This window comes from Falco peregrinus, chromosome 8, assembly GCF_023634155.1.
Source record: "Falco peregrinus isolate bFalPer1 chromosome 8, bFalPer1.pri, whole genome shotgun sequence".
Classification (NCBI taxonomy): Eukaryota; Metazoa; Chordata; class Aves; order Falconiformes; family Falconidae; genus Falco; species Falco peregrinus.
In genome coordinates this window covers 31,594,327-31,606,966 of record NC_073728.1, presented here as the reverse complement: position 1 = coordinate 31,606,966, position 12,640 = coordinate 31,594,327, and the positions used below count along the sequence as shown (strand labels likewise).

General features: G+C 41.2%; 1 protein-coding gene across 1 annotated transcript in view; it reads right to left on the bottom strand.

Annotated features, from left to right (window-relative positions):
* PDIA5 (protein disulfide isomerase family A member 5) overlaps nt 1–12,640 on the bottom strand; it is a 102,024-nt gene that overhangs the window by 46,349 nt on the left and 43,035 nt on the right. Inside the window, exons 9-11 of the mRNA XM_055813194.1 lie at nt 9,911–10,002; nt 9,735–9,806; nt 5,108–5,244 (exon numbers count right to left, since the gene is read on the bottom strand). Coding sequence (XP_055669169.1) covers nt 5,108–5,244; nt 9,735–9,806; nt 9,911–10,002 — 301 coding nt within the window. The remainder of the gene's footprint in view (nt 1–5,107; nt 5,245–9,734; nt 9,807–9,910; nt 10,003–12,640) is intronic.

Here is a 12,640-nt window from a genome sequence, read left to right as displayed (position 1 = left end):
GCTTAAAACCTTGGGGTTTAATGCACTGGAGGAAGGAGGGAAGGTAGGTGTGGAAAGTTGTTTTTCAAAGCTAAATTGATAAAACAGCTCCCTGTGCAATTAAAAAATTAAAAACCTGCACAGGTTAACTGTTGGCTTTGCAAAGCACCAGCTGCGTAATTTATCAGGTTGGTTTATAAAGGGACTGAAAAATACCCAAGGACAGGAAACAAATTTCCTGGACATTTCAACAACACATCAGAACTATAGTGCATTTTATTATCTCAAGAGGGGTTTTTTGTCTTCCTTTCCATTAGGGGGGAGCAAGAAAAGGCGTATCAGGGCTGCATCTCCCAAATTTCCTTGCATCTCTTGCAGTTTCCAAGAACAAATTAAGGAGGGGGAGAAAAAACCAAAACCCAAAAACCCACCACAAAAAAAAAGGGGGGGGCAAAAAAGCTGCATTTTCCCAGTGATCACTTCTTATCAAGGGAGGAAAACTGTGACAGCTCCAATATCCCGCTAAGAGTACTGACATTTTTTTCTAACCTTAAGTCCTGCAACAACATATATAAAGTCTCTGAAGAAATCCTATGAAGAAGGCTGGGAAGAAGGCAGGTTTAATGAATTTAGGCTCACATATAAGGAAGAAATGTTGCAGGAAAAACATTTTAATAGCTTAATCCTTTAACAAGCAAATGCACACTCACACTAGCAGTACTGCCAAAGCAACTTTTTCCGCTCTGTTACCTCTGGCATCAGTACTGGCCCACAGACTTTGCTATGGCTGATGGGGTATGAGAAGCAGGAAAAGCAACCCCAAGCAATGAGAGCTGACTGACCACCACCACTAATCAGCATCAGAGACTACTCAGATCTGTGCCTGTTGAATGTGCATGGGAAGGCTACAGCTCGTGGTGGTGCCAGGACATTATTCTGCACAAGACTGCAAGAACAGGTACACTTTAAAATAGCAATGTCATTTGTGTTAAGAAAACATAATGGAAAGTAGCTCCTGTGCATGAAAAGCAGACACTTTTAGAACCCATTTCTGAACTGACTTCAGAACTTCAATCCTAGAATTTAAACATCTTTCAGTAGCATTTGAATTGACTTATCAGCAACGTGGTTATGTTTATTTTGTGCAAGACTGAGATGTGCTTTGGAGAAAAATGCCAAAAATATAGAAAGGGATATTTGTGGGGTTTTTATTCCTTTGACAAAATCCAGTTAGGAAGACTGCAACCTGCACTTATCTGGGAAATATTTTGGACATAATTATTTTTAAAATTGCATTCAACTCAGCAGTTTCATGGGGAAACTGAAAATACAAACAAGGGCTTTTTGTGCTCAAGTGATTCAGGAGTATTAAGTCTCAGCGAGTCCCCATGTCACTAAAACATTTAACAACACCTGACTGGCAGCATAACCTATATTTAGAGACATTCAGAACCCAGCTGTCATCTTGGGCATCTAAATAAATCGATCATATGTAGGCACAGATATCAAGCAGCACATACAGACATGGAGTCTTTATTCTCATTGCTAATAGAAGACTATCACAAGTGGCATAGGTGCCTTTATTTATGTTATGGTTCATAAATAGCTTTGGTTGGTGCAATACATCTTCTGTTACAGACTTGGAAATAGGCCCGCTAACATAACTGTGTTATCTCACATTCACAAATACGATCAATCCAAGGAAAAGCTCCAAATCCTTTGGGGGAAAGGGCCATTTATTTGTTCTTTTGTACAGTGCAGGAGATCTCAGTTCATAACTGAAGGTTTTGGGTAACACATAGAAAAAACACTTCACATGTCTGCAAGACTCTAGTCTGGATATATCCGGGGTAACGCTATGGTCACCACCAGCAGTCACAAAATTCCAGCAAAATGCTTGAATAAGGAGCACAACACTGCACACCCTTCACAGATGGCTGTGGAGGGAGAATGCCTTCATGCTCCTCGCTGGTTGGGTCACCGTCTACCTATGCTAAATATTCAGATTTACTGAACATCCTCTTAAAGGCTTTACACAAAGGAGTTTCAGAAGGTTAAAAATCCTGCTTTGTGTCCCTAGTGACCTGCAAAACAAAAGCAGGATGAACTCATCCTGCCCACCCACACTCACCCACGTTTCTTGGGGCTGGCAGTAAGGACTCGAAACAGCATATCTTCTGTTTAATGGTTGTGCTAAAGGATTGCATAAAAGGTATGAGGTCTCTGAAAGCAAGAGGTGCAAGCTGCAGACCTTCCTGATGTGTTCAAATCACACATAGCTGTTCTAGTGGAACCTAGTTGTGCTAGGCTGCACTTAACACAAAATGATGTGACACCTTTAATTGGGCTAGTAAGTGCAACTGATTGTAAATAATTATAGCAGGGCCCTCAGGGATGATCATTAGTAGCCACAGGCATGGAGACCCAACCGGCCACACTCATCACAGCGCCTAATTCTGCAGTTCGTAAGTATTACCAGGGATACATTTGCTTCGGCTGTTATCTTCAGCACTGGGGGCAAGGGGGAAGCTTCTAATTCCCCACACGTCTTTTAATACTACACTCTGTTAATGCATTGGCCATCTGATTACGCAATTAAAGCATCACTGAAAAAATTATTCCTCTAGTAAAAGAACTTCTCACAAACACATGACTGATAGATATGCTAGAAAAACTCCATGTCACATGTATGCTGCATGGTGACACACGGTTTTAAGTACTTGCTAATGCCAGGCCAGTGTTGAAATCCCCTTGCTAATTTTAGTTACGCAGGATATCCTACATTTTGGGCCTATTTTGTACATGTTTCAACTTTTTATTAATACATAACTTTTAGGAAAAAAAAAACCCAAAACTTTCTCATCCTAAGCTACCAAAGTTAAAATAAGATGTACCCTCATTTATACCGCTTGTTTTACTGGAGTAATTTATCTCCTAATATTCATAAAGTGACTCCATTAGCACATTTAAGAAGTGCTAGAAGATCTTTTAATCGTGGAGATAACTATTTATGATAGTTGTCTTTTGTTAATTAGTTTGTAAGCCTTACACACTCTGCTGAGGATGCCCAGAGAGAATTCTTACAAACACAGATCTACACATGCACAAGCTGGATTCTGCACATAGGCATACTACTACCACCTGAATGTAAATAAAATGCCCCAAATATTCAAGTTGCATTTAAAATGGAGTTGTTCTGGCAAGGAACATTCTTTAGCCCAATTCTGAGCAGCCGGAATCTGTTTATCAGGAGATTGCAACAGCCCAGTCCAGGCATTTAATTTACTTTTAAAACACCATTTGCCAAAGTACTGCTGTACCTTAGCACAGAATGGCCCTCAGAACAAAATACAACTTGCTGGAAGTGCCCCTCCTCTCCAAATAGGTCATGCTATATTGTTACCCCTAAAATTGCATTATTTGTGTTTTAGAAAATATTACAAAAAAACCTAAAAAATGAACAGAGCCCCGTTTGGGTTTATAACTAACTTGAATTTACTGTAAAACTTGATTGCAGTTGTGTGTATTGATCTACTCTTAATCTGACTTCCTAAACAAATAAGGTTTGCAGAGACAACTGCCAATTTCTTCCCTCTTTTCCTCCTCCCAAATACAGGACTGGACTCCTTTACCCTTTTACAAACTCAAAAACCAGCAAAGCTTTTAAATACAACTAGATCTCTGTAAATATACCGAAATCCAGGGCTAGAGAGAGGAAACTTAATCACAAGCCGTTGTGCACAGAGAGGGAAAGGAGGACAATTCCGCAGTGACATTTCTATTTGGCAGCAGTTGCTCAGCCAAACCAGCAAGTGTACAGCTCCTGAAGAGCAGCAGCCCATACTGTCACTTGCACACCAGGGTGCATGGAAATCTGGGGAAGGAAGGAAGGATTTGGGTAACGAAGGATAACTCCTGGGCAAACCAGGCTTCATCAGTTCTGCTACTTGTGTTTTGGTTTTCAGACCATTTTAGTCCTCAGTCCCACTTTCATTAGTACAAATAATCCAGTGAACACAGCAACAAAACGGCAGTCAGTCACCTGCTTCAGTGGATCAAATCCCTAGACATTTTATTGGGCAAAGGAAATTCATTATGGTATGTTTTTCAAATGAGTCTTATGAGCAGACCTTCAAAAAAGGCATTTTGGAGCTAACTCCTGCTGGCTTAAAGGGAAGCAGGATTTCAGCCGCTGTGCCAAGACCCTCCATTGTTCAGCTGTGAACACACAGCCTGCCTCCAGAGACCTAACCTTCAAATCCGTGTCCATGAAACTGAACATCTCACCCAAGTGCAACTGCCAGCACAGCAGCAAGAAGAGACAGACACTGCATCACACAGCATAGCAGATGTGAGCATGAACCTTCCGTTGCAGACACAAAGAATTGGTAGAACCAGCTACGTAGCTGAAACTAGTTTCATCCTAAGTGAACAAAGTGGTTAACGTACTCTTCCAACAAAGTGGAAGGCGAGCAACCCACTGTATTTTATTGCTCAAGCTAAAACCTCAAGTCATGAAAAAAAATCAGCCCAATGCATTCTCAGCTGAACCATAAGCAGTATCATTGCCAGCTCCGCATTAGTTTTCAAAGTCCTGGGGACTTTCTGAACTTAGATCAAGTTTTAGCATAGTTCAGCACAATACATAATGACCATCACCCTTTAACATTGCCATAGAACAAACTGTGGCAGGAGTGAAAATGCTCAACAGGACACATCAGCAGCCACAAAGAGGGACTCAGGAGTTGACGGTTCTCAAGTTGAGTTGTTCCATCAACCAGAGCTCTGCTTTGAAAGCAACTACCATAGAAGACAAGCTGAAAATTGGAAATCAGGCTGTAAAATCATGAGTCCTCAGGACTATTCAAGCATCATTACACTCTTCAGTTATGTTTTGATTCTGCCTATGAAGTGTCACTTCCAGCAGCACATCTCTGTCCTAAACTTGGGAGTCAGCAACTTCACAAACATTTCATGCCTTGTGTATTTAACAATCATCACAAACAAGAAAAGCTTGGACTTTAGAGTTCACAGCTCTGTGAAACCTCCACAGAAAATCATCATTGGTCTTGTTAGCAAGCATTTGGCTTGGGGTGCAGAATAGAAAAAAAAAAAAACCAAAACTCACATGGTGCATGGAACATCACTAGCACAGATGAATGATCTTTTATAAACTTGTCGAAGTCCTCATCAGTCAGGTGATAAACTGCATTTTCTTCATCTGCCCAGGGAGTCTCTGGAGCCTGTGGCTGAGGTGCCTGTGGGCTACAAGACAGACACAGCTTAAAAGCAGCTCTTTGGTGCCAAGCAGTCATCTACAAGATGGACCGTGAAGAACCACTTTGTGCAGATGTCCGTATATGTATGACACATTAACCCTACTCAACAGCTTCTGTAATTGTACCCACCCAGAACTCATAAGCACTGAAACACTGACAAAACTGGAGGAGGAATAAAAAAAAATAAGAATATCCACAAGCAGCTCACAAGGACAGATCAGCAATGGAAGGGTTGGTTATTACATGCTTGGTTATTACATTACAGAAGTCAGACACATTTTCTGTTACTTTTACCCTCCTCAGCAGGATGCTCCCCTTCTCACAACATTCACACTTGGTAGGTCACAGGAGCCATTGCAAATGAAAGAAAAAAGCTGCAAGCAGAAACAGTCAATCTAACCAGTCACCTTGAATACTGACAGCATGATTTGGGCTGACAGGAAAAGGAGGTGCAGTGTTGGGACCATAAGCTACCTACACAGACCATTTCCCCAGGAACGTATGGGTTTACCCTGAACAACCCTGTGACCTGGAGAAGTACTGTTATGTCCTCACTCTGCAGTGGGCTTGCAGGCCTAATTCAGCAAAGCTACTCAACTGTATGCGTAAGCTAAAAGGCAAGTGACATGTTCTACCAACTTCACTATGACTGCACATGAGTTTAACCATCTCTGATAGATCAGAGCTAGAGAGACTGCTCAAAGACACAGCGGCAAATCTGGAAACTGAACCCAAGCTCCTCTGGATCAATCCAGTGCTCATCAGCCCACTAAACCACTTTCTTGGCTTTTATTAACATACATTAAAAATAGAATTTGGCAGATGAAAACTAAACTGTGCTAACTGACATTTATTAAAATAGTGTTCACATAAAGGACACCCAAACATATGAACATCTGGAGCCAGACTTTGAAGCTATTTTATCCTTGCCAGTCACAGTAACGAGTTCCAAATACCCCCAAAAATTTTCCAAATTCTTTGGCAATGTACAGGTCTGGATGTGACCCCATCTCTGGTGAAAGCAGATTTACTGTTTTTGATTAAAATGTATTATTGTGTTAGCTGCCTGGAACGAGGAATGGCAAATGGATGATAACTCGTTTATCCTGCCTTGCTCATTTCTAGGCTGAAAGCCTAGTTTGATAAAAAAGGCAATAGAAAGATACACAGATCCAGATAGCAAAATCTGTTGATGTAAGCAATGGGTATGATCCAAGAATATTAAGCAATCCATGCAAAACTGTGATGCACGCCTCTCCTGCTGCTTATGTGATAAACGAACCAAGAAACAAACACCAAAGCAGAGATCAGGGCTACACTTGGCCAAGCAGCCAAGACAGAAAAAGAGGTAGGTCCCCATCCACTAGAGTTTACTCTCTAAAAGCTTAGTAGATAATCAGTTTGCTTGTTGCCAAGCCTGTAGGAGAGTAATAACCTGCAGGTATCCTGGCAGAGCAAAGGCTTTCCAGAAAACACCATGACACTTACTGAATTTGGAAGGGGAGGTGGGTTGAGTAGGCAGAGCATGATGAATATAGACACAGTGGCTACAAAGCAGTGGGAGAACACTCTTCAGCAGGACCTGGCATGGCCTATTTCAGTAAAGAATTAGTAGAGCAGGGCACAGGATGTTTATTTAAATGGTCCAATTTAAAATGCTGTGCATGCTAATAAGCCTACACAGGAGTTGGTAAGAAGCATCTCAAAGCCTGGAGGAAGCAACAAGCAAAATCTAAAATTCATTTACAACTGAGACAAGGCACACTCAATGCCTGAAGACCAAAAATAGGATGACAGAAGTCTGGAACAGTTATCAAGAGCTAATTCAATTAAAAACAGAGAACAAGTTCTTGACTTAACTGAATAGCTGGGGCTAAGGAAGGGCCCATGAGGAGTCCTTAAAAACAGCAAGACAAACTAAGCAGCTACTAAAAGCAGCAAGAAACTGTCTGGCTTGCCTGCCATCCAGGCTGATACAGCTATGGATCAGATATTATTTTTTTTAAATTGTGGTATGTACAAGATAGCATCTCTCATGTTAATAACACTGTGAGTTGGTGTAAGGCTGTATGATGGTTTCTCTCTATCTCCTCATGAAAATGTCTGAAACTCCGTAAGATAGTAGCTAGTGCCTATTAGAAAGATAAGAGAGGTTAAGTATCCTTAAGACTGATGCATTAGCACACTCCAGCATAAGAAAGAAGCACCTTCAATAAGTAGTACAAGAAAAGGTGTTGGAGCCCTCCAAACTAGCAGCTCTTGTTCCAAGAGGAAAAAAGATGGAAAACATCCTTTCAGTAATTTAAATAATTCTATCCTTTATTAAGTTATATCATGCCCTCCCCACAAATTCGCACAGATAATCACTTTCAGCACTTTACCAGTAACATTTAGAGGGGAAAAATAGAGAAGGGGGAGAGGGAAGAGAAACAATTGCTTTTCTTCAGTGTGTACCTAGTGTTCACAAAAAATAGGTCATTTCATATGGCTCAATGTCTGCTGGATTCTCTTATGAGAATCTGTGATGATAACACATGCATGCACAGTATAAAAAGGCACTGGCTTTCCTCAGCATAGGCTGCCATGTACATTCTGGCACTCCTGTGCCCCTGCTCCACAGAGCAGTATCTGGCACCAGGGTGACTTCCTGAAACTATTTCAATATTATTCTACTCTGAAATATAGCCTATACACTCTGCAGCTATCTAATTACGTTCTTTGGCTTTCCTAAAGCCCTTGCCATACCATTTGACTACTTATACTGCAGATTCCTCAGAGTAATATAATGTTATGCACATAGCAGATTTACCCCATGTACGGTTTTAATTGCAGCATCAATTACTGGCAAAATTCAAGTATGAGTAATTTCTCAATGTGGTTTCCTTAAAAGTTGTACTTATTATACAGAACAGGGGCAAGAAGGCTACTGCTCAGATCATCTTTTGGGAAACTAATAAGCATGCACTAACACTAAGTGAGGACAAACAGCTGTCTTTAGCTCTGGACTGCTGAAATATCAGCCAAAACCCACAGTGACTTGTTAGCAGAGATTATCATTGGAAAGAGCTTGCAGCTGTTTTGCTTTGCCTCCAATAGCCATGTTCACTTGGTGTCACAGCACTGATATAAAGGCACTGCATATTACAGGGATTATCTGGACATTATGTGGGCAGACAGGGGAAAAAAAACACCCCAAACATCTAATGGTTCACATGTGGTATCCCAGAGATAACCACATCCTTGCAAAACTGAAAAGCATAATAAAACACAGCTGATGAAGTCATAACCTTGCTCCAATGGCTGATCATCTCCTCAGCATTGCTGGAGTTGCCATCTAGATCTTTTATATCTGAAGGCTTAATGGACTAAGTAAGACTTAAAGACTATGGCTAAATTCCTCTTCTTTGATCCCCTAGGAAATACTCACCTGTAGTGTTTGTACCTTCTGATGCTAACAGGAAAGCTGCTGTTATTTCACTTGTGGGCTCCCAATCCTGAAGCACCTAGTCTACCACTGCTGAAGACCCTGGGATACCTCCAACCACAGGCATGTTCCCAGAGTAGCCCCACTGGTACAGTAAAACACATTTATTCTGAGCCAATTTATCTAAGCCATGTTATCACAATGGTTTGCAACTGTCTGTTCCTTCCCATGCAGTTGTTTCCTTCTATTAGCTTCATTTCAAGATTATTTCTGTGGCTGCAGCAAACAAGGGTGCATTACAAAGATGACATAATGCCCAAGAGCCAGGGCTAACTGCTGACTCCATCACCACACTATCTCTGCTCTCTCCAGCTGCTCTATCAGCTTCCCTGACAATGTGCAATTTGCACCAGCTGAAGAGCCACTATACACCCACTCACACAATTTTTCTGTCTCTCTCAACTGCTAGTCCCATAGGCTCATTCAGCCCCCCAAATATTTATGACTGCAGATAGCTTGCTTTGGGTAGAACAAGATGCTTTCAACACCACTTCATGCCGTAAAAGGAAAGACAGACATAAATTACTAGCAATACGGGCTGCCTTGATCTCTGGTTTGCCTCTGTAAGACACTTTAAAGGCCCCAGCTAAAGGCTGAAGAACCAGTGAGAACTGCACATGTGGTATATACCTTTTTAATAAGACAAAAAACGTCAAGACCTTTTGCAAGGTATTAAGTTCAGGCACCCAAGATCACTGGAAGTTTAAGCAGGCATTTTTAATGAAGCCGAGATCTGTGTATCTGCATTTACTTTGGTCCACAGTCTCCTCCTATTAGAGATGAAATGCAATTGTGAAATGCAAGGCATGCAAGCTAAAAACCAAACATTAGGCAATCTCTCTCTGTACTAGTTTAGCCAATCTCAGCAGGGTAGTTTTGTTTGTTCTTCCAAGAAGAGGGAATGAGGGAGAGATGGCTCCTCCTAAACCATTACATTCTGTAAATAACAAAGAGTGTATAAAAGGTGGAGTGCATGAAGTTCAATGCCTTACTTTTTCAGCCACTCTGCTATATCTGCCGCAGTAGCACCATAGTTCTCAAAGTGGAACAGGAACTTTCCTTTCCTGTTAAAGCAACAAAACAAGTTTTAGTCCTTGCCCTGGAAGATAAGAACATGCAATTATAGTTGAGTGTATGATTTCTAAAATAGTAGCAAAACGTAACTGACTCAAAATAGCAGATTGTAGGATATCCCCGGACATTGTATTCTTCCTTTATCCTTTCAAATTCAGCAGAGTAAACATTCATCCCCGCAAGAACCTGAAAAAATAAAGCGTAATCATATTGATTCTTACAATACAGCAGGAACATTATAACTTTTTTTTAGAGTTAAGTAAAAACAACTGGACAGGTTCCTACTTCATTCATATTACTCTAAAGAAAGGGGATCTCTGGTAAAAGGCAGTGAAGTTTTTCTGATTTTATACAAGGGGGAACAGAGCAATATTTCAGTCTAGTCCACAGAAAGCCCACCCCAATCAGCTTGTCACCTCCTCCTTGTTCTGCAAGAACCTCTGTTTCTTTTTATTCACCCACTAACAGAAATACCTAAAGGAAATTCTCTCAATGACACTACTTGTGCTGTTCTTTGTGTATTTGGATTTTAAGCTACAGTACAAGCCTAACGAGATTTTTTTTTTCTTCTACAAGTACATGGCTTAGTTTGCATCCAAACATTAGCTAGGACACAAGAAGTTCCACCCTCATCTCTCTAGTTTCCACTCCAGCAATGAATTTACAATCTCAGCCAATGTCGAGAAGCTCTAACGAGCCACGCACTGGCATTATCCCAGTTCAAAAATGGACTTACTGAATGGCATGGGGAAATCAGCATTATTTGGATGGAAAAGTAGTATGTACCCTATTTCCATAAACTCAGGAAATACCACATGGCATTTATATGCTTTAAATATGTTAACTTACCAGACAGGGTATAACGAGACTTAAGAACTAACCCTGTCCTACAGATATCAGAGGGGCGCAGAAGCATAGCAACTTTTCAGACGAGCAAGTGAAACAAAAGGCCTCTCCTCCGCTTTCCTTACTTCTGTCCCAACCCCTTCCTCTACCTCAAAAGCCCTTCACCCCAAGCTTCAGGCTCAGGGCTCCTGAAAACGATCCTGTGCCCTGTCCAGCTGTCTTCTAAAAACTTCTGATCTGAAAATCTGAAGACAGTACTGATTCTGAGTTTCTGTGGGTGTAGGATTCACACAGAGGTTATTCTGCTGTCAAACCTGCAGCCAGTGAATTGCTGAGATACCACTTCATGATTAACTTAGTTTATAGCATTGACAGCTTAAATCATTTTAGCAGCAGGGTCTTAATCCAAACCCCTCCTCCTTCCTCCTCCCGAACCAGGATTTTCTCCTTCCAGCTGAAATACCACATCACAATTTAATACCAGTTTCCTGACTGCAGCAAACTGCACAGACCAACCAAATGTGCTCAGAGCCAGCATGAAATAAATCTTAAAGCAGAAAATCCTCATTTGAAGGTCAACCTTTTCTAAGAATGTGCTAGAAATTCACAAAAAGATACTTTGTTTTCTCTCCCCTATCCTGAGAAAGGATAAAGGAAAGTTAACTGAAAAGAGTACAGAAATAGGTTTTACACTGTCTGGCCAAATCTCTTTGAATTTTCCTTGTAGTTCCAACAACCAGATTGACTTAATTCATATGAGATTATCTAGACTCAATTCTCCCCTTCCCTTATCCCCCATATCACCACTTAAGGACAGGTAAATGCAACAGGATCAAGACACAGTGGTTGCTTTATAAATCAAGAACCAGGTTCATCAACTAATTCCCTCATAAACACCAGTCTACCAGATTTCACACCTGCCATGAACTTTCAGGGGATTTCCTAGGTCTTAAATGAATGTTCTCAGCCATTCCAGGTACTCTGCTACAATGTCACTGTGTCCACCCAGCCTGCAGTGATTGATACAAGTCAGTAACTTGGATTCATTATGTTGTTTGTATATCGCAGGAAGCATAGTAAGCAAAAAAGCCTGTTACAACGGGATTACTTTTTAATGACAGAAGTGACAGCTTTAGCTGGCCTATAATCACAGAATTATGTAACATCAGGCTGTCAGGGACCATCAAAATATACCTACTACCCACAGCCAGGATCCACACTCTATACCTAAGCTGCTCCTGCCAGATGTTCAGCTAATTTGCTTTCACCAAACAACTAAACAACCCTGACTTCAATTTAAGTCCATTACCTCATGTAATAGCCACAAGAATCAGTTTATTCCTCTCACCTCTGCAGTGACATTTGACATCTTTCAATCCCTCCCACCAAGCTACCTATAACCTAAACGAACTTTGAACATTTCCCAGCTGGCCATGTCTTCTGGGCTTCTGGCCATTCCTATTCTACTGTCACCTCTCCCTTCCTTCACAGTTTTGCTTGACTGGATTGCTCCCAAATTGGTACCGCACACCACTACTTGAAGCCTTCCTAAAGCCAAGTTTAATGAAGAGAATTTTTTTGTCCTTTATTTGATATCTGAAATAAGCATAGGAATTTTATGCTTCTGAAGTCTCATGTTTTTATTAAAAAAAAAAAGAAAAAAAACCACCATGAGACAAGCACCAAAGGAGGAAAGCGCTTAAGTAAAGGCTCAAGCCAGTCTTTACTGAGTAAAGCATTCTGGCACACTCATGAAGTCCACGGGCATTAAGGAGATGCTAAAGTGCTTTGCTGACCACCAGTTAGCTCCTCCCTGCACTGAGGCCATGGTGCATCAGTGACAGTCACTCACCAGAGCCCATCCCACCCACAAACCACAGGAATCTCTCATATCAAGGATAAAAGAAGCCATCCTCTTACAATGTAGAGCTTCTTTTTCCTTCTGCACTGGGTGTAATGGAACTGCAAGATCTAAAGC